General features: G+C 37.9%; 1 protein-coding gene across 1 annotated transcript; it reads right to left on the reverse strand.

Annotated features, from left to right (window-relative positions):
- Positions 1–299: 299 nt before the first annotated feature.
- Positions 300–1,148, reverse strand: LOC110258514 (olfactory receptor 7A10-like; the record flags this gene model as incomplete). Its single annotated transcript, XM_021081765.1, has 1 exon — positions 300–1,148. A coding segment is annotated over one exon (849 nt), but the record flags the coding sequence as incomplete, so codon positions are not given.
- Between the last annotated feature and the right edge of the window lie 22,369 nt (positions 1,149–23,517).

Genomic DNA, 23,517 nt, shown 5'->3' on the forward strand with positions numbered 1-23,517 from the left:
TAAAAAAATCAAAACAAAAAGAATAAATTATTTTTAAGAAACTCATCTTCCCATGAAAAGTATGGAAATTTCCAAACATTTCTGATCCGAGGTTGAGAAAAACTTCTGGAATGTATGAAAATGGACCAAAAGAAAACTGCCTATGTATCAGAGCAGAAAGCTTAAAAATGAATAGTTGAAACTATATGGAAAAGTTGAATTCAAAGAAATAGAAACCCCAGGAAATAAATGGGAACAAATTCTATTCCACAGTGATAAAAATAAATCACAATTTTTGTTCAAGGCTTTGAGTCCTATAATCAAGGGCAGTTCGTCACCTTCAGGACAGTTGTCCATTTTACACCTGTCATCTCACAGAATCTCTTCAGAGCCCCTTTTAGGTCTTTATTCTTCAGACTGTAGATGAAGGGGTTCAGCATGGGTGTGACCACTGTGTACATCACTGAGGCTACTGCAGTCGAGTGTGAGCTGTGGGTAGCAGCAGACATAAGGTAATTTCCTAGGACTGAAAAATAAAACAGGGAGACAACTGAGAGGTGAGAGGCACAGGTGGAAAATGCTTTATACTTCCCTTGAGCTGATGAGATTCTACATACGGTGGAAACTATCTTAGAGTAAGAATAAAGGATACCAGCAAGGGGGCCACCAGCCAGCAGCCCAGCTGAAAAATACAACACAGTGTCATTAAGAAAAGTGTCAGAACAGCTAAGTTTGACCACTTCATCGAGATCACAGAAAAAGTGGGGGATTTCCAAGTCTGTACAGAAGGAGAGTTGTAACACCATTAGGGTTTGTAGCAGGGAGTTCAGGGCACCCAAGATCCAGGACACCAGCACCAGAGGTCCACAGAACTGGGGGCTCATTTTGACCACATAGTGCAGGGGGTGGCAAATGGCAAAGAAGTGGTCATAGGCCATCACAGCAAGAAGAAAGTTATCCCAACCTCCAAAGAGTGTAGAAAAATACAACTGGGTGATGCAGCCTGCATAGGTTATAAGTTTATTCTCTGTCTGTATATTCACTAGCATCTTTGGGATGGTGGTGGAAGTAAAACATATGTCCACAAAGGACAGATTGGAGAGGAAGAAGTACATGGGTGTGTGGAGGTGGGAGTCAGAGTTGACAGAAAGGATGATGAGCAGGTTTCCAAACACAGTGATCAGGTACATGGAGAGGAAAAGCCTGAATGTGAGGGGCTGAGATTCTGGTTCCTTTGATAATCCCAGAAGAAGAAATGTTGAAATTTGGTATCATTGTCTGGTCCCATGTGGTAGTGTTGATGATGAAAAGGAATCAAAAAAATTTAATAATATGATTAATTTTTACATAAGTGGGCATTAATAAGATGCTGCAATTGCAATGCTATGTAGGGAAAAAAGCAGTTATATAAAAGAATGAGTGAGTGTGTTATTTTTTAAAAAGTATACTTGATTTACAGTATTGTGTCATTTTCTGTTGTACAGTATAGTGGCCCAGTCATACAGACATGGAGATCAGTCTTGTAGTTGATGGGAGAGGGGAGGAAATGGGATGGATGGGGAGTTTGGGGTAGAGAGATGCAAACTCTTACATTTAGAGTGGATAATCAATGAGTGTATTATTTTCATTGGGAGTTTAGGAAGACCTGAAAACAAGGGGACATTTGAACAGAGACCTCACGGAAAACTGAGTGGGAGACTGGAGGGAGTATGGGGGAGTATGTCCTCTGCAGGGGAAAGAGCCAGTGCAAAGGCCTGAAGAAGGGACTCATTCCCAGATAGTCCAGTCTCACAATGTAACTGGTGTGGTGAGGAATGACCAGGAGGAAGAGTGGTGAGAGATGGTGTCAGAGAATGCTGAGGAAAGAGGTGGCCTCCCTGCTACAGCTGAGACTTCAAGGCACAGGAAGTCCCTTGTTCACATTCTGCTCCTTGTACTTGATACATTTTTTTGGCCATGCCCATGGCAAGCAGATGTTTCCAGTTCAGGGATCGAACCTGAGCCCCTGCAGTGACAAGGCTGGATCCTTAATCTTCTGAGCTACCAGGAAACTGGTTAATTTTAATTTCAAGGAATCTCATGAATACATATAGATCCACTCATTATTGACATGTGCTGGTTAACATTCCATAATGGGTCAATTTATTATTTTTTTTTTAAATTTTAATGGAGTATAGTTGACCTAATATGCTGTGTTAGTTTCAGGTGTATAGCAAAGTGATTCAGTTACACATGTGCATATATCCACCCCTTTTTAGATTCTTTCCCATATGGTTATTACAGAATATTGAGTAGATTTCCCTGTGCTGCACAGTAGGAACTTGTTACTTATTTATTTTGTATAGAGTACTGAATGTATGTTAATCCCAATCTCCTAATTTATCCCTCATCCCAGCATTTCATTTTGGGTAACTAGGAGTTTGAGTTTGAAAACTTTGAGTCTGTTTTTGTTTTATGAATAAGTCCTTTTGTATCACTTGTATTAGATTCCACATGTTAGTGATATCATATGATATTTGTCTTTGGTCATTTTAGAATATAGAGGGAGAGGATGAGAGAGTGAGAGAGAGGAAACAAATTTTGACCTTCTGCAACCATGTGTCACATCAGGCTCTTCTCAGCTCTAGGCACAAGAATCAGAAAAGAATTGATACAAATTAAGTTGTCTACATTCAATTGTTTTTACCCCAAAGATACAAGGAAACTTCTTTTGTAAAACAGAAGCAGACTCAAAGTTTTGGAGGCCAGACTGATGGTTACCAAAGGGGAATTATTAAGAGGAGGGAGGGATTGGGACTTTGGGACTGGCATATATGCACTACTATACAAAAAATCAGTTGGTAATGGGGACCTGCTGTATGGCTCAGAGAAGTCTGTCCAGTACTCTGGATAGCCCATATGGGGGAAGAATCTGTAAAAGAAGGAATATGTATATGTGTACTTCTGTGGCTGATTCACTTTGCTGTGCACCTGAAACTAACACAACACCTATAGTCCAATAAAATTTATATTAAAAAATAAAATAAAATCCAGTTTCAGTTGATGACCCTCCCATGAACCTGTGAACCTGGTGATCCATTTTAACATGACCATTTTCTGTCTTGCTTTTCAATAAGAGTTAAAAAATAAACTCAGGAGTTCCCATCATGGTGCAGCAGAAATGAATCCGACTAGCAGCCATGAGGTTGCAGGTTCAATTCCTGGCCTTGTTCAGTGGGTTAATGTTCTGGCTCTTGCTGTTGAGCTGTGATGTAGGTGGCAGACATGGCTTGGATCTGGTGCTGCTGTGGCTGTGGTGTAGGCCAACAGCTACAGCTCCGATTGGACCCCTAGCCTGAGAACCTCCATATGCCACGAGTGTGGCCCTGAAAAGCAAAAATAAATAAATAAATAAATAAATAAATAAATAAATAAATAAAGCAAAAATAGAGACAATGGAAAGAAATGGACATGATGTGGAATAAAAGATCTAATTAGCTCCGATGTTCCCTGAGAGATTGTAAAGAAATGAAATCTCCCTTGATTTTGACAGCATTCCAACTCCAGTTACATCCATTGATTCCCAGAATAACTAATAAAGCAGCAATTAACAATTACCCCAAAGATAAAGGAGTAATATATTTCCTATGTCAAGCCATCTTAATGAATAGATATCCACTAGAAATATGAGCAAATTAAACACATCCATCATATACAAAAGGAAATACACAATGTACAAAGATTTTAAAGATAAAATATTAAAAGGCTTTTCTGAATAATGTTAAGTGCAAAATTTTGGGATCAGTAACGTAATGTTGAATCATGGATCTACCACATATTAACTGTTTGAGTTTACATAGACAACCAACATTCTAAATGTTAATATACTCATAGAAATAGTAAGAATAGTAAAATCCAACTTCCTAAGGTTGTTGATAGGTTTAGTCAATATATGTAAAAATTTATCATAATTCCTTCCTGTTAGTTTATGTATGTTTATTACTGGTGGTTACTCTCCTTGTTTAGTTAGTTGTGTGTGAGTGTTGTGTGTGTGTGCACATATGTGTATGTGTGTATACATATGTTTATTTGCGCATTTGCATGCATGTATTTTTGTGTTTGCATGCATATACATGATTGATAACTAGATAAAAGACATGCTAAAAATGAGAAATCCACTTCAGTAAAGAAAAAAATAGTTTTAAAAGAAGGCTAGTTTTGCTCTGAGGGAAATGCAATATGAAGGAAGGGCCTATTAGAAGAGGCAGGTTGCAGAAAGGCAGCAGTGTGGGTGCTGATGTCACCTCAAGCTCAAGGGACCACACACTGATGGCTCCACTAGTGCCATCACAGAACCCCACCTCAGGCTCCTGATCTGTTAGTCTTGTACTTGTTCCATGCTTGTATCACCACATTTGTTTTTATGTGTCCCAGTAGTGGAATAATCCTGGTCCATCTCTCACTATTCTTTGTGGTGTTCCTTCCTCTCTTATTCTTGGGGGTCCTGATCTCTTTTTGGACAAATCTAATGGGCACAATGTAGTCCTGATTCTTTTCCTCATCCCACATGGCAATGATCCCATCAGATCATTCTCTATAAAATCTTGCATATTCCATGACAATACATCCCCTTTCCTTATATGAATTATCTCTGTCTACCTTATGTCATTCAAGCATTTAATCCATTGCTCTTTGCTTTCTCCATTACATGTATTATTCAAAAGAGCAGGAGCCTCACCTGCTTTGTTCATGTTCATGATTTCACAAAATTTGCATTTATGTAGAGACAAATTTCAAGAAAATGAGAATCCAATAAATTAAAAGAATGGTAGCAAAAACAGAACTCTGGGAGTTCCCGTGGTGGTGCAGTTGTTAATGAATCTGACTAGGAACCATGAGGTTGCGGGTTCGGTCCCTGACCTTGCTCAGTGCGTTAACGATCTGGTGTTGCCCTGAGCTGTGGTGTAGGTTGCAGATGCGGCTCGGATCCCGCATTGCTGTGGCTCTGGTGTAGGCTGGTGGCTACAGCTCCAATTAGACCCCTAGCCTGGGAACCTCCATATGCTACAGGAGCGGCCCAAGAAATGGCAAAAAGACAAAAAAAAATAGAACTCTGTTAAATATAGTACATTCAAATAATTAAATAGATTGAATAAATATCTAACACAAACATCTATCTATATATATATATATATATATATATATGTAAAATAATAATAAATCAATCACCCCAATGTGGGTCTGTAATTTAAAATAAAATGGACAAAATCTGGGAAATAGAATAGGAAATACAGTTTTTTTCCCTTTCTTATAATAAATTTATTCTTATTTAATTTTCTTCAAGTATGGTTGACTTACAAAGTTGTGGTATTTTCAAGTGTACGGCAAAGTGAATCAGTCATATATATAAATATGGTCATTAGTTTTTCCATGTAGGTTATTACAAATTATTGAGTAAATTTTCCTGTTCTCATTAATTATATATTTTATATAGTAGTGTGTATATGTTCTTCTCATACTCCCAATTCTTATGGTTTATTTATTTTTTATTTTCACCTTTTTTTTTAGGGCTGCACCTGTGGCATATGGAAGTTAGGGGTTGGATCAGAGCTATAGCTGCAGGCCTATGCCCCAGGCACAGCAATGCTGGATCTGAGCCATGCCTGGAACCTCCATCACAGCTCACAGCAATGCTGGCCTTAACCCATTGAGTGAGGTCAGGTGTTGAACCCACATCCCCACGGATACTAGTTGGGTTTGTTACTGCTGAGCCACAAGGGGAACTCCATTTGTTGTTTTTAATACACAGTGAAGAAAGTAGTATCTAAAATTATCAGTTCATTCCATATAAACAGAAATGGCCTCAATGATGCTTATAAAACAATATATGAGATCTTTAGTTGAATACAAAAGAATGTGCTCCATAACATTAGGGAAGATAATTGCTATTTGGAAAAAACAGACCTAATTGTAAAACATAAAATGGAAGATATTTCACATCCAATTATCCTTATAAGATAGCAATATGCATAAAAATGTATTCCTTATCATTAAGGATGCAGAAGAACTTTCAATGTGTAAAATCAATCCAGAGAAAACCATGATTCAAAAAAATACATGGACCCCAATGTTCATTGCAGCAGTATTTACAATAGCCATGACAGGAAGGCAACCCTAATGTCCATCAACAGAGAATTAGGTAAAGAAAATGTAGTACATGCACATGATGGAATATTACTCATCCATTAAAAAGGACGAAATAATGCCTTTTTCAGCAACATAGGTGGACCTAGAGATTAACATACTAAGTCAAGGAAGTTAGACATAGAAAGACAGATATCATATGATATTGGTTACATGAGGAATCTAAAAAAAATTATACAAATGAACTTGTTTACAAAGCAGAAACAGACTCAAAAATTTTGAATCTGAACTTGTTGTTACCAGTTGAAAATGTTGCAGGGGAGAGGGATAAATTAGGAAATGGAGATAAACATATACACACTACTACATGTAAAATAGGTAAGTAACAAGGACCTACTGTATAGCACAGGGAAATCAACTCAATACTCTGTAATATCTATGTAGGAAAATAATTTGACAAAGAATTAATATATGTATATGTATACACACACATATATATGTATACATATACATCTATATATAAAACAGATCCATTTTGTTGTATACCTGAAAGAAACAACACTATAAGTCAACTATATTCCAATACAAAAATTTTAAAAGCCATGAAGTGAACACAATGTGACTGATAGATTTGACTACATACATTTTACATACTCTCACACAACCTTAAACATATCTATCCATACATACATACATATAAGAATTAATCATGGAAGATAATATGAGAAAAAGAATATATATATATATATATATATATATATATATATATATGTATATATGTGACTAGGTCACTTTGTTGTACAGCCAAAATTGGCACAACATTGTAAATCAACTATAATTTAAAAAATAAATATAAAAAATAAAATAAAATTTAAATTGCATACAACAAACTTGGTGAGAAAATCCTATTTTTGAAAGAATGCAATAAAAAAAAGAAAAAGCACTCAGATCCCAGGATACAAAACAAAGCACTTGCAAAGACAATTTGTGTATAGAAGGCAAATGGCTAACAAAGACAAAATATATTTAGCCTCCCAGGTAGTGAAATAATTGCAAAGAAATGCTCCTTGGTATATGCTTTCATGTGTACTAAAGATTTTTTTTTTCATGGCAGTATCAACCTGGGAGACAATAACATGAAATGCATGTCTCAGGAACAGCTATTGTAAGGAAGTAGCTACTTCATTGGATCTGGATTCTTTGAATAAATACAGAACATGTTCATATACACCCCATCTGAAAAGCTTCACTAGTAGTGCTTCCAAAACTAATGCTTTGTTTTCCTATCCCCTGAACTGCAAAACTACTCATTCATTATGCTTCCCATTCCTGCATTCTCATCCAACTGGAATTCCATCCCATCATTAATTTTCCACAATGATCCTTCTATTACTGAATCCACAGATATTCATCTTTATAAATAGCAAATAAAATTATTTTGAATGTATTTGTCATCCTAGAAAAGTGTGGCAGCCTCTTAGCTCTAGGTTAGGCCGGTTAGGCTCCCAGGTGACTTTATAAAGTTCTCCGCTTACATTCTCTTTGGATCTTTCCTGAAGTTTCTACTGGACTGTCAGAGTCATCTGGATGGGGTCTCTGAGTGGAAGGTCTTGATGTGGAAATCTAGTTCCTCCCTGGATGGCTGATGATGAAGACTGAAGGACAGCAGGAAGTAGCGAAACATTTGTCTCTATCCGGATTGACAGCTACAAAGCAACAACTCTGTCCTGTGTCTCCAAAGTTGTACTCACTGTGAGAATACAACAGAGGAGGTACTCACTGTGAGAATACAACAGAGGAGATATTTACAGCTCCCACTATCTGCTCATTAGCACTGTTTCCATTGTTATCCCACCTCTGTGCATATCATTATCCTGGGGGACAGTGATATGGACAGAAAGAATTTTTCCTGCAGATTTTCTGCTCCCAGGAGATGAGAGTAAAAGAGAGGTTAATCCAGTTTTTATTACTCTTTGTCTTAGAACTCCTCTGCTTTTCAGAAGTCTAACTATATTGAACATAATCTCAAGTTAACAGTTTCTCCAAATCTAAGACTGAAGTACCTTCCTTTGGCAGGTCTCATGGACCTCCAAAATACTGTCTTGTGATGGGAACATCTCCTGAGAGCTCTAGAAAATTGCTAGTCTCTTTTTTTTGGGGGGGGGGGAGGGAGAGATATGTACTCCTTTGCTATAAGTACATGGGTAGTATAATCCTTGACTTAGCTATGCTTTTGACAAGATTTTTAGGAGATTTGTGCTTGGAACACATACTAAAAGCCATTTTCCAGTGCTTCATTTAAAAATGTTGATTATAAGGTATATTTAGATCTTTTTTTATGGACCATGCATGAGCTTAGAATCTTATGCGGATTGTCTTCTTTTATTTTCACAAAGTCCATTCTCTCATGTCTATGCTCTTATGTACCTTGTTTTACATTTGCAGAAATGCAGCTCAGAAAGGTGAAGGGATCTGCCTAAAGTTATGAACTGAACAAGGGGTGAGCTTTGATAGGAGCTCCAATAAGAATTTCTCAGTTTTCATCCTCTAGGCCAACAGGTATCAACTGGATTGATTTTCCCTCTGAGGAACACCTGGCACTATTGAAGAAATGTTGGTTGTCCCAAACTTGTATGTGCTACTGCCACCTAGTGGTATGAGGTCAAGGATGCTGCTGTGCATCCTATGATGCTCAGGATGGCTCTCACCACAAAGAATCATCCAGCAGGAATTTCAGCAGTGTGAATGTGAGAAAAACTATACTGTACCAGAATGTCTCCAACATCAATACATGTAGGAACCTCTTGGGGATTTTGTCGAGATGCAGATTCTGATTCGGCAGGTCTAAGATGGGCCCAGAGATTCTGCACTTGCAACTTGCCTCTAGTTGATGTTGATGCCACAGGTCCTGGCCTGTGGACCATTCTTTGAGTGTAAAGACTGTGGTCCAGTGTTACAGTCAGACATAGATGTTCTGAGGTCTTCTCTACCAAGAAGCCTCCTGTCAACCTCAGACCTGACCTTGAGCTTAGGTGGTCAAATGATAGACTCAGTAATTTAGATTCTGTTTTTTTTTTCCTGGTTATTCCCATAGCATGCAGAAGTTCCCAGGTCAGGGGTCGAACCAGTGCCATAGCAGTGATAATGCTGGATCCTTAACCCACTGAGCCACTAGGGAATTCTTCAGCTTCTGTGTGCTCAAGTTTACACATGAGTTTTAAGTATTTCCTTCATGGCAGAAAATGAATGTTTTAGGCCTCTGATGCCTTATCTAAAATCAGAGAAATTCCACCTATGGTGTGGAGTTGGTGTGCAAAGTTAACAAAAATTTAGAGCTGGTAGGAAACACCTGGCACAGAGTAGCTGCTCAATCAAGAGGAACTGTTGGGACTGTGTCTCAGCTGTGCATTTACTAAGCTCAGTGTGGCATCAGAGAATCTCTAGGGTGTGAAAGTGAGTCCAAAATTGCCTTGTTCCTGGGAGACAGTGAGCTCTCATCTTGCAAGGACATCTTCTCCCAGGGTCTCACACATGGAGAAGAGTGCTTGGGAGGCCACCATTCTATGCTGTGTTGCACTCAGGGACATAACCTCTGACCCCCCCACATTGGCTCCAAAGGGCCACAGTAAGAAATTTTAGACTCAGAGTTCCCTGGTGGCCTAGTGGTTAAAGATTTGGCATTGTCACTGCTGTGGCTTGACTTTAATCCCTGGCCCAGAACTTCTGCCTGTAGACATGGTAGGCTGTGTTACTATGCTCTACTCTAGGAAATATCTGCAAATATCTTGGTGAATCAAATTATTCCATCAACTCTTGGTATCTTCTTCCTTTTTGAAATTCTATAGCATATCATTTATTAATGTTTTTGTAAAAAGTAGTAGGAAATGCTTGTGTGTCTGCTTGTCCCACATAGAATTTTATTTTTTACAATGATTGATGCACTGTCCCATTCATCCAAGTAGGGTTATTTATTTATTTATTTATTTCTATTTATCCTTTTTGTGTTTTTGCCTTTTCTAGGGCCGCTCCCATGGTATATAGAGGTTCCCAGGCTAGGGGTCCAATCCAAGCTGTAGACACTGGCCTACACCAGAGCCACAACAACCCGGGATCCGAGCCATGTCTGCAACCTATGCCACAGCTCACAGCAATGCCAGATCCTTAACCCACTTTGCAAGGCCAGGGATCGAACCTGCAACCTCATGGTTCCCAGTCAGATTTGTTAACCAGTGTGCCACAACAGGAACTCCTGTTTATTTGTTTTTTTTGTTTTGTCTTTTGTCGTTTTAGGGTTGCACCAGTGGCATATGTATGTTCCCAGGTTAGGGGTCAAATTGAAGCTGTTGCTGCCAGCATACACCAGAGCCATAGCAATGCCAGATCTAAGCTGAGTCTGTGATCTACACCACAGTTCACAACAATGAAGGATCCTTAACCCACTGAGCGAGGCCAGGGATCAAACCTGCAACCTCGTGGTTCCTAGTTGGATTCATTTCCACTGCACCACGTTGGGAAGGCCCCCAGGTAGGTTTTACATCCTCTCTCCTTGCTCTGAGATTTAAATTAAAATTTTCCAGCTTTATTGAGATATTATTGACATATATTATGTTTAATTAAAGCACACAATATGATGACTTGATACAGAATAATTGTGAAATTATTACCATAATAAGATTAGTTAACACATCTAGCACTTGCTATAATTACTTTTTGTGGTAAGAATGTTTAAAATATACTTTTGAAATGGAGTTTTAACTAAAGAACAACACCCCCTTGGCTAGGAAGGCAGCTGCAAGCCTTTCCAGCTGTGCTCATCACTATGCCACCCTTCTTGTAATAATGTAACAACTGTGTGCTCTCTGTCCAAGCCAGCAGCCCTGCTAATTAGGTACCCAGCATTGCTTATCAGTTCTGCTTCTGTAACTTTGCTTGCTCAGTTTCTTAGGGAGGAACACTGTCTGCTTGGGGATGGGGGAGGTCTGGGATGCTTACATGGGAAAATCAAGACCTTGTAGTGTATAAAAGTTACTGAGAACAAAGACCTGGTGCTGAGACTCTGGAGGTGACTCCTCTGAGCCTGCACCGATGCTGAATAAACCTTGCTTTTCCATATCTCCGAGTGCTGTTTGTCTCCTCTGTTGCCACAGTTTTTGCGGTTTCCGCAACACTTTCTCAGCAATTTTCAAGTATTTATTATAGTATTCCTAACCCTAGTCACCATGCTGTACATTAGATCCCCAGACCTTCTCTTCTTTATAGCTTCAAGTTTGTACTTTTTTTGGTCTATTTTTGTTTTTTTTTTGCCTTTTCTAGGGCCACTCCCATGGCATATGGAAGTTCCCAGGCTAGGGGTCAAATCGGAGCCCTAGCCACTGGCCTACGCCAGAGCCACAGCAACACGGGATCTGAGCCGCGTCTGCAACCTACACCACAGCTCACGGCAATGCCAGATCCTTAATCCACTAAGCGAGGCCAGTGATCGAACCCTCAACTTCATGGTTCCCAGTCGGATTCATTAACCACTGTGCCACGACGTGAACTCCTGCAAGTTTGTACTTTTGATCAATATCTCCATCTTTCCTTCACACCCAACCATCTATTTGTTCTATGAGTCTGGCTTTTTAAGATACATCCTTTAAGAGAGCTTGTAGAGTTTCATCTTTGTCTGACTTAGTTTATTTATTAAATGCTCTCCAAGTTCATCCATTGTTTGGCAAATAGCATGAGTTCTTTATTTTTTAATCTCTAATGACATTATATGTCTATCACATTTTCTTTACACATCCTTTCATTCATGGAGACATAGTTTGCTTCTGTGTATGTTTTGGCTATTTAAAATAAATACTGGGAGTACCCGTGGTGGCACAGTGGTTAACGAATCCAACTAGGGACCATGAGGTTACAGGTTCAATCCCTGGCCTCGCTCAGTAGGTTAAGGATCTTCCGTTGCCGTGAGCTGTGGTGTAGGTCGCAGACACGGCTCGGATCCTGCATTGTTGTGGCTCTGATGTAGGCCAGTGGCTACAGCTCCAATTAGGCCCCTAGCCCGGGAACCTCCATATGCTGTGGGAGCAGCCCAAGAAAAGGCAAAAAGACAAAAAATAAATAAATAAATAAATACTGAAATGAACATCGAACATGAAGGTGCATATATCTCTTTGAGAAATAAGTTTTATTTTCTTTGTATATATATATATATGGAGTGAGATTGCTGGATCCTATGGTAATTATACTTTAATTTTTTAAGGAAACTCCTTATTCTCTTTCATAATGGCTGTGCCCATTTACATTCTCACCAACAGTGTACAAGAATTCATTTTTCTCCATATGCTAGCAAGCATTTATTATCTTTTATTATACCATTCCTAACAGATGTGAGAGGGTATCCCACTGTAGTTTTGGTTTGCATTTCCCTGATCAGTAGTGATGTTGCATATCTTTTCTTGTGTTTGTCTTCACTGAGAAATTTTCTAGTTAAACCCTCACCATCTGCATATATATATATATTCTTTTTTTTTTTCTTCTTATGGTCACACCTGTGGCATATGGAAGTTCCTGGGCTAGGAATTACATTGGAGCTTCAGCTGCAGGCCTACACCACAGCCACAGCAACACCAGATTTGAGACACATCTTAAAGCAATGCAAGATATTTAACCCACTGAGCAAAGCCAGGCATTGAACTTATATCTTCTCAGAGATGATGTCGGGTTCTTAACCCACTGAGCCACTATGGGAACTCCACTCCATCTATTTTTATTTGGGGTAGTATTAGCATTATTTCTATGGAGTTGCATGAATTTCTTATATAATTTGAATATTAACTACACATTAGATATTTCATGTCCATATAGTTTTCTCCCATTGTACAGATTTCCTTTTAATATTGATGTTTCTTTTGCCCTGAGGAACTTTTTAGTATGATATAATTCCACTTGTATTGTCTTGCTTGTGCTTTTGGTGTCACATCCAAAAAACATTTGCCAAGATCCATGTCAAGAAGGATTTCCCCTATAGTTTCTGTGGGAATTTTTATTGTTTCAGACCTTACATTTGAGTTTTTAATTCATTTCTAGTTAACTTTTGTGAATATTGTAAAATAGCTTTCCAGCTTTATTATTTTACATGTAAATATCCAGCTTTCTCAAAGAGATTTTCCTTTCTCCATTGAGCATTCTTAGTGTCTTTGTAAAATTTTAGTTGATTGTAATGCATGAGTTTATTTCTTGTCTCTCAGTTCTGTTCCATTGGTGTTTGTGTCTGTGTCTATGCTAGTACCATATTATTTTGATAGCTATAGCTTTGTGATCATTTGAAATCAGGAAGTGTCGTCTCCATCTTTGTTCTTATTTCTCAGAATTGCTTTAGCTGCTCAAGGTTTCTTGTGGTTCCTTATCAAAGTTAGAATTGATTTTTCTATTTCTGCGATAAGTGCCATTGATTTGTATAGGTATTTTGCTAGTCATTCTTCGCTGGGCTTCCTGAGGAAGATAGTGATGCAGTTGTCAGAATTTTCTTCAAAGAGTCCTGGCTGCTGTTCTTGCACTGTCTCTCTGGCACCTGTCGTAAAGCACACTTTGGTTTTCTCGCTGGGTATGAAAATTCTGGGTCTCTTTGGCAGTGTTCTGCATGGCTGAGGAAGCTATTCATTCACTCTTATGCTCTCACTTTCCCCTGTGGTAAAAATCATGAGCCAAAGCATCTCTTGGCACTGAGGTGTTCTCCATCAGGAAAAGCATGATGCCAGAGCAACCACCTAGCCTGAACCTAAAGAAAGTCTCCAATGAGAGATGTGGATTGAGAAACAGCTTGCTTGGAATAGGTCATGGAGGTAAGGCAGGACAATCATACAAGCAATGGTTTGGGTAAAATCTTAGTGGATTTCTAAAGGTCAGGTGTGGACTTGCTACATAAGAACATAGAAATACATTATAGAGGTTATTACTTCACCTATTAAATAGCCATGCAAGTTGGCAGAGGTTGATCATACAAGGTTGTTTGTCAGATAATGCTTTGGGCAATGGACTCCAGGAGTTGGCAGTTGGTATTTGGGCTGAGAAAGCACATAAACAAAAAGAAGTTAGGTGATATGTGTGGGACACAACCGGTACCTAATATAGATATAGATTAGTGTGATTTATCTCCTGGGAACTATTATGGAATTTATTGATGTGAGGTGAGCGCATTGGTGTGGCATGAGCACAATGGGGGGATAAGATTATAAAATGTTCACAGTGCAGGTGTATGGACTTATGACCATATTAACAGGGATCAGAGAAAATCCCACCATGCAACTGCGTTTGGTAGTAGAGGCACTCTAATAAACCACATGATTTAGGTCAGCATGTTATATAGCAATAGCTAACTGATACAATAATGAAAGAGAACAGCAATGGATGAAGGCATGTGTATTAATCTACTGCTTTTGTGGTCCTATGTTCTGATTTGGAGACCATATTCATGATTATTGCTTAAATTTATTTCAGGTAACTATCTTATCAATTGGCTACATTATGGTTTCTTTCCAGGGAACTTGGACAGGTTGGAGGACAAGCATGTTAAACAAGAAAAACAAATGGTTGTCTTGAATCACATGACTGGGTAGAAATGTAAGCTTTCCTGTGAGTCATCATTAGACCATGAATATTGAAGTGAGCTAAGCTGGAAGGAAGTATGTGATGGTTTACCATGATATTGTTCACCCACTGCTTCTGATTCTCTAGTGGTCGTGACAAAGTTTAGAAAAGGGGAGATAATTTGTTCAGAGCAATAGAAGGGTCATAATTGTAGGCAGCACAGGAATTTTGAAGCAAAGAAGGAATGATCCAGGAAAAAAACATAAATTTCACTCCAGTGTACAAGCCCCCTTCACACGTGGAAACCAATCTTCCATACATCAATAAATAGATGTACATATGGGAAAGAAATAATGAAATGTGAGGTGTAATGTGAGCCTAAAATTTTGCTATATTTAAGGTCATCTCTGACAATAAGACCACATTCATTCAATCTATTTATTCACACTTGCCTTTCAATGTAGGCTCCACTGCAAGGTATATATTCAGTAATCAATTTTTATCAGTCCCTATGTAGGCACTGAGGACCAGAGGCTGTATAATTGTATATCACTGGGAGACAAGTTATAAAACTCAGTGGCATGAATAAAGTCAATATTATAGGAAGAACGGTTAAGGTAGTGACACAGAATGACAGACCCAAAGTGAAAACATTGGTTTCGGATTTTACTTAGCTACTGAATTATACGTTACTTTAGCAGCCAAATGTGGTTTTTCCATGTGAGTAATACAACTTGACAAGTCTTTAAGGAAATTGTAAAAGAAACATACTTGGAGAGATAAATTTTTTATAAGACAAAATATTGTTTGGCCACATCCACAACATGTGGAATTTCCTAGATCAAGGATCAAGACTGTGCCACAGCCTGCACCATAGCTGCAGTAATGCCAGATCCTTAATCCACTGCATCACAAGGGAACTGTGCAGAAATGCAAGACTGGACAGCTGTGATGCAAGTAAGCATTGTAAGAAGGAATTCAGGGCAGCTATTACCCAGGAGATTAGAACCAGCAGTCCACAGAGAATAGGGTTCATAATGACTGTATATTGCAGGGGGCGGCTGATGGCCACAAAGAGATCACAGGGTATCATGGTCAGAAGGAAGTTGTCCATCTGTACAAAGAGTAGGAAAAATCCATCTGTGTGAGGCAGTCTTCATAGGTGATGACTTTGGTGTGAGTCATTATATTCAACAGCATCTTTGGGACTGTGGTGGAGGTAAAACAAATGTTTACAAAGGACAATTCGGAGAGGAAAAAGTACATGCGTGTGGAGATGGGAGTCTGAGCTGACAGCTAGGATGATGAGCAGGTTTCCAAATACAGTGATCAGGTACATGGAAAGGAAAAGTCCAAATACAAGGGGCTGCAGCTGAAGATTATACAGCCTGAGTGACTGCAGCAGAGGAGCTATTTACAGCTCCCTACGTCTGCTCATTCGTCACTGTTTCCATTGTTACTCCCACCTCTGAGCACATCATTTCCCTGTGGGACACTGGAAAGAAGGAAACATTTTTCTGCTGATTCTCTGTTCCCAGAAGATCAGGTTAGAAGTCAGATGAATACAATTTTTATTACTTCTTCTCAGGAACTCACCTGCCTTCCAGAAGTCTAAACTCCTTGAATAGATGCTAACTTTGAGTTAACATTTTCTTCTATGTGCAACACAGGGACCTGTCTTACCTATGTTCTGTGGACCTCTAAAGTATTATTTTGTTCCAAGGATCAACAGCTCCTGATATCTCCAGAACATTGGTAAACCCTCTTCAATTAGAGAGAGAAGTACAATCAGGGAGGCAAACAAAACTGACTGTTAGGATCAGTGAGTGCATAGATTTCTTGCTAAACATGATGAAAAACCATTTACTGTATTAATCACAATAAAATCACAATTTAATTCAAGTCTAAGATCCAGTTTAAATTGACTTTTTTGGTAATGGTACAATGTATGAGTAGATTTCACAGTCATTCAAACATTCCACGATAAACACACTTTGTAAGTAATTAAAAGAAAACCTAACTTATGTTCATTCTCTAAAGATTGGGAATGAGAACTTTCTAGAACTTATTGAGTTCTTTTAACAGTCAGTGGCAAACTCTATACTTGGTAATGCCTTTTATAGCATCTAAAAAACTTTAAGAATATCAAAATTAATTCTAGTAATTTATTGGTTTTGACTCCTACAATAATGGGATTTGATTCCCATGGATTGTCTTTTTCATTCAAGAAGAAGGTTTTAAAATATGTAATCATAAAATGACATTCAGAATCATATGAGAAGCAGAGTTCCCATCTGGCTCACTGCATAATGAACTCAATTAGTATCCATGAGGATGTGAGTTTGATCCCTGGCCTTGCTCAGTGGGTTAAGGAACTGGGGTTGCTATGAGCTGTGGTGTAGGTCACAGAGGCAGCTTGGATCCCATGATGCTGTGGCTGTGGCATAGATTGTCAGCTACATCTCCTATTTGACCCCTAGCCTAGGCACTTCCATATGCCACAGGTGTAGCCCTAAAAAGTAAAAAAGTAAAAAAGAATCATATGAGAAGCTTATTTATTATCAATATGTTGACTAAACTTACATTCTAATTTTCCTAAAGCAGTAAGTAATCATTGGCATTAGTAAAGATACATACCATACAATAGATGCCTTATCTGATTTAGAGAACGGCCATAAATTTCAAAGTGAGGATGACAATAAAATGGAACCAGGAGTGAAGTTAACAGTCCTGATCATTATTCCTAAAATTTGGGGGTGAATTTTCATCTATATTTCTCTAAGTGTTGCAAAGCAGGGAAGATGATTTACAAGATTAAAATTCATTACAACAAAGAGTCAACAGCATTTCAGTACTTCAGTGGACTCCTAGTCAGTCATAATAATAAAATTAAAAAAATGTATAAACAAAGGGCAAATGACAGAATAAACATTTTTAAAATGAAAGAAAAAAAAAAAAGAAAACTTGTGAGTAATGAGTGACTAAACATATAACCAAACAAGCATGAGTTAGGACTGTGCATTGAGGAGGAGATCAAATGAACAGATCAAATGAACAGATCAAGTAATAAATATCTACATGTATGTGTAAAATTTAAAATGGTTAACATAAATAAACTGTGTTTTGCTTCTATCAATTTTGAAGTAGAGACCAATTCTAGGTATTTCTCTTTCGAAGTTATTATCAAGGAAAAGACTTAATTATCAGCAGCACTATGAATTAAAACATCTTTAATACAAAAAAATACATAAATTTCATAACTCCCCCTGAAAGACCACTTAGAGTTGTGATGAAAAATTAACCTCAACATTTACCCTTCATTAATAATGAAGCAATAAACTGTATTTTTGACACACTGCTGAATAAAGCCTCAGTCTTCAAACAAAATCCAACTCAACACACCATGTCCCAGGTACATCTAGTCTGGTTACTCAAAAGGCTCTAACTAGAATGGAAAATGCAGGGATTAAATGAGTATCAAGTGCATTCTTACCTCACTATTATGTGTTATAGAGGTGTAGGTAACAAACAATTATCAGTTTGAAGAACTTGTTTTGTCTGTGTTCTTTCACCATGGATGCACTCAGAGAGGCACCTTTTTATACTGATATAGTTTTCAAGACTCTTGCATAATAAAGATTCATTTTGCAGTTCCTATTGTGGCTCAGTAGGTTAGGAACCCCACTAGTATCTGTGGGGATATAGGTTCAATTGCTGGCCTTGCTCAATGGATTAAGGATCCAGCTTTGCTAAAAGCTGTGGCCTAGGTCACAGATGCTGCTTGGATCTGATGTGGTGATGTAGACCTGTAGCTGCAGCTCTGAATCCACCTGTGGTGTAGACCTGTAGCTGCAGCTCTGAATCTAGCTGTAGCCTGAAAACTTCCATATGCTGTACGTGCAGCTGTAAAAAGAAAAAAAATGAAGATTTGTTCTGTTTCATCATCTAGTCTCATGCATTTGAGAATTTTAATCTGTTTCCTGAGATTTGGGACCTGAAGAGATGGAGGTGGGGTTATCTGTGATTTTCCAGAAGCCCAGGACATTGTCTGAGCAGGCTCTTTTCTAATCCTCTCAACCGAAGGACTTTCATTTTCTACAGTTCTTTCCTCCATTCGGAGAAGAGAAGTGACAGTGCAAATATACAGGTGGTTACCATTGTGATTAGGGGTTTACAGTGAAATCTGCCAGTCAGGCAGGCAGATAGGATGCTGTTGAGGAGGACCTAATCAGTCCTTCCTATATTCATTTGAGTGGAGTGAAAACCTCAGCTTACAGGGAAATGAATATTTCTCAGAATCCACAATGCAAAATGGCAGAGACCAAGAGAGAAGTCTGTGCTCCAGGGAGAGGGGGTACATTGGTTTGCAGTGTTTAATTTTTTATGTGCACTAATGTATTGTTTTAAAAATCATCTTCTTGAATTTTTTTAGATGACTTTAAAATTCAGTACTTGGAAAGTATATCTCGAGTGAGATATATCTCAAGGATGATGACAATAACAAGGCATGCTCAGAGAAATCTTAACATGTACTCAGTCATCTTAATTTTTAGTACTAATATTGGTATGCTTACTTTTTTTTCTACTTTAAGGCCACACTTGTGACATATGGAAGTTCAGGGGTCTAAACAGAGCTGCAGCCACAACCATGGCAACACAGGATCTGAGCTCCATCCGCAACCTACACCACAGCTTTTATGACAATGCTGGATCCTTAACCCACTGAGCGAGGCCAGGGATTGAACCTGTATCCTCATAGAGACAATGCTGGGTCCTTAACCCACTGAGCTACAGTGGGAACTCTGGTATGGTAATTTTGAAACTGCTATATAAATGTTCATAGATAAAGAAGATGAATAAGTATATTAATAAAAATTAAGTAAAATATAAGATCATCCTTTTCTTTTAGAGGGACATGCTGAAGTTGCCTAAATACGTATGGGTAAAATGATACTATATCTGAGAATTGATATGATACTATATCTGAGAATATATATATGCATTATATATATACATATATATATATATATATATAAGAGTATACAATTTTCAAGGTGAAACAGAAAGATAATTCGGTTCAAATATTGAAACATGTCAAATAAACCTTCACCCCAGTGAAAAGCTCCCTTATACAGGGACATCAATTTCCCCTAATTCAATGCGTGAATGTATAACATGACAAAGAAATATTTTACTTAGTAACACAAATTAAATTTAAAATATTACTTTATTATTTTTAAGTTCTCTCCTGACTCAAAATCCTATTAAAATCATTCTATTTATTCAAATTTATGTTTCTGCATAGACTCCATGTGGAGACATGTATTTGGGTATGATTTTGCCAGTCACTATAGTTAACACTGCAGACACTGAGCCGCTTAAGAGAATAGGATCCTAATGAGAAGAATAAAACTCAGTGTCTACCTATAAACACACTATTAGCAAGTCTAAATTATCAGAACAAGCAGATAAAGTACTGATATACAAAGGAATGATTTAAACAAGGGTGAAAAATTGTGATCTTTTACTTTCATCTACTATAAAATGGAAACAGACTCACAGACATAGAAAACAGACTTGTGGTTGCCAAGGGGGCCAGGGAAGGGAATTGGATGGACTGGGAGTTTACATTTAGTTTACATTTAAACTATTACATTTAGAATGGGTAAGCAATGTGGACCTACTGTAGAGCACAGGGAACTATATCCAAACTCTTGTGATAGAACATGATTAGAAGATAATATAAGAAAAGAGATGTGTGTCTATATATGTACATACATATATATACATATGTATATATGACTGGGTCACTTTGCTGTACAGCAGAAATTGGCACAACACTCTAAATCAACTATACCTTAATAAAATTTTCTAAATAAAAAATTTAAAAAATTATAGAAATTGCCTTGGTTGTCAGTCATATTTAATTTTTAAAACAAATAATATAGCTCATGACTATTTTTCCAGGAAACAAGAGAAAAATTGATTGGGTTGATATATGTTATTTGAGAAGAAATTATTTTTAAGAAAAGGATGTTGGAGTTCCCGTTGTTGCTCAGGCATTAATGAACCCGACTAGCATCCATGAGGATGTGGGTTCGATCCCTGGTCTCCCTCAGTGGATTAAGGATCCAGTGTTGCTGTGGGCTGTGGTGCAAGTTGCAGACACAGCTCTGATCCCGAGTTGCTGTGGTTCTGGTGTAGGCCAACAGCTGTAGCTCCGCTTCAACCCCTAGCCTCGGAACCTCCATATGCTGCCAGTGTGGACATAAAGAGAGAGAGACAAAAAGACAAAAAAAAAAAAAAAAGAAATGAATGTCACATCATGAAAGAAAAGGGGACTACTAAATATTTCTGATCCAAAGATAGGAAAGATTTGTGACACCGGAAAAAATACAAATGAAAAAAGTCCCTATCTATCAGACAGAAGGGAATACTTTAAAAAGTGAGTGACTGGACTTCCTGTCGTGGCTCAGCAGAAACAAATCTGACTAGCATCCATAAGCATGCAGATTCAATCCCTGGCCTCACTCAGTGGGTTAAGGACCAGTGTTGCTGCGAGTCATGGTGTAGGTCACAGATGAGGATTGGATCCTGCATTGCTGTGGCTGCAGTGTAGGCCTGTAGCTGTAGCTCCTATGGGACCTCTAGCCTGGAATCCTCTATATGCCATGGGTGCAGTCCTAAAAAGACCAAAAAAAAAAAAAAAAAAAAAAAGGTGAGTTACTGAAACTGTATAGAGATGTTTAATTAAAAAATGAAAATCCCAGGAAATAAATGGAAGGAGAAATTTTATTCAACAATGATCAAATAATTGCAATTTCTGGTTCCGAGTGTTTGAGGTATACAGTCAAGGGCACTGCATCACACCCAAGATATTTGTTTCTTTTTTACCTGTCAACCAAAGGATCTCTTCAAAGCCCCTGTAATGTCCTTATCCCTGCAATCTCTAGATAAAAGGATTCACCATGAGTGTGACCACAGTGTACATCACCAAGGCTGTGGCACTTGAATGTGAGCCATCGGTAATAACAGAGTTAAGGTACATCCTAGGCTCATACAATAAAATAAGGAGCCAACTGAGAGGGGAGATGCACAGGTGAATAAAGCTTTATACTTCCCTTGAAATGATGAGATTACATGCATGGGGGAAAGTGCCTTAGAGTAAGAATAAAGGATACCACAAAGCGATGTCCCTGTTTCTGTCCTTGGAATAAAGGTCTTTATGGTGTGAAGCACCTTACAGATTGACTATCCCAAAAGAAAGAAGAAAAATAAGCAAAGTGAATAAAGGAACAATTCACAAAGGAAATATACAAAATAAAACAGAAATTGGGTATGTCATATGAAACAGTAGAAGCCTTGTTTTTCCTGAGCTTTTTCCATATTATTTGACCAGTTTTTGTTTGTTTGTTTGTTTTGTGTGGTCTGAGAGGAAATGAAGTAAGACCTTTTCGGTTTTCTTTTTTTTTTTTTCATTTTACTTTTAAAAATTATAGTTGGTTTTCAGTGTTGTGCCAATTTCTTCTGTACAACATGATGACCCAGTCTCACACACACACACACACACACACACACACACACACACGCACACACACACACACACACATTCATTTTCTTACACTATCTTCCATCACGTTCTATCCCAAGACATTGGATATAGCTCCCTGTGCTGCATGATAGGACTTCCTTGCTTATCCATTCTCAGTGTAACAGTTTGCATCTACCAACCCCAATCTCCCAGTCCAACCCATTCCCACCTCCCTCCCCCTTGGCAACTATAAGTCTGTTCTTTGTGAGTCTGTTTCTGTTTTGTAGATGGAATCTGTCAGTTTTATGGGGTATTTTTGGTTTGTTTTTCTTGGGCTCAATAGGTACACTTTAATCCTGGTGCTTGTTTTTGTCCATTATGCAAATACCTTCCAGACAATGCTCTATAAATCCTGATCACATGATGAATATCTCTCCTCTTACATTGGGTAACTTCCTTCAAATGATTTAAGCCTGAGAACACTACATCATACACATATTTATCTCACTGTATTGTTACTTTGCCACTGTAATTCAAGATCCCAGCCATCAGAGACTTTACCTCCCTTGTTCACTTCTAATTTCAGAAAGATTTGTGAATATATCTGCATTTCCATAGGAACACATTTAAGTAAATATAAAGTTAGAAAATGGTGACGGCCAGAATGAAACCAGGTTAAATAGAGTAGTTTCAGAAAAATTGCACTAAAAATTTTGAAAGGAGTATCAAAAACTAACTGAAATACTCATTCGTTCTCTCTATATATCATTTCCATTTGGTTATAGTCATTCATTTTTAAGATTCCATATATAAGTGATTACATACAGTACGTGACCTTCTCTGTCTATTACCAGCAGGGAAAGTGAGGGAAGGAGGGAGGAGAATGGTAGGGGATTAAGAGGAACTTCTATGTATAAAGTAAATAAGCTACAAGTATATATTATACAGCATAAGAATATAGCCAATATTTTACAATTACTTTATATGGTATATAATTTATAAAAATACTGAGTCATTATGTTGTACATCTGAAACATAAAATAGAGTAAATTAACTATACCTCAATGAAAAAGGAACTGAAGCAAGATTCAATGGTAATGATTTTATGATGTCACATGAATTAGTAATTAAATTGGCTAAGGTACAGACATAAATGAAAATACTATATACCTTTCTTAGAAATTTTGGCACATAGTAGATGCTAAGTTATCTGTTGAGTGAATCAGGATTAAGGTCTCAGCCTAGAAGTACATTTACCATATGGGAAAGCTGTATTTCAATTTGTTTGGCAAGTTTATATTACTGAAAAA

This window comes from Sus scrofa, unplaced genomic scaffold (assembly GCF_000003025.6).
Source record: "Sus scrofa isolate TJ Tabasco breed Duroc unplaced genomic scaffold, Sscrofa11.1 Contig2258, whole genome shotgun sequence".
NCBI classification, from domain to species: domain Eukaryota; kingdom Metazoa; phylum Chordata; class Mammalia; order Artiodactyla; family Suidae; genus Sus; species Sus scrofa.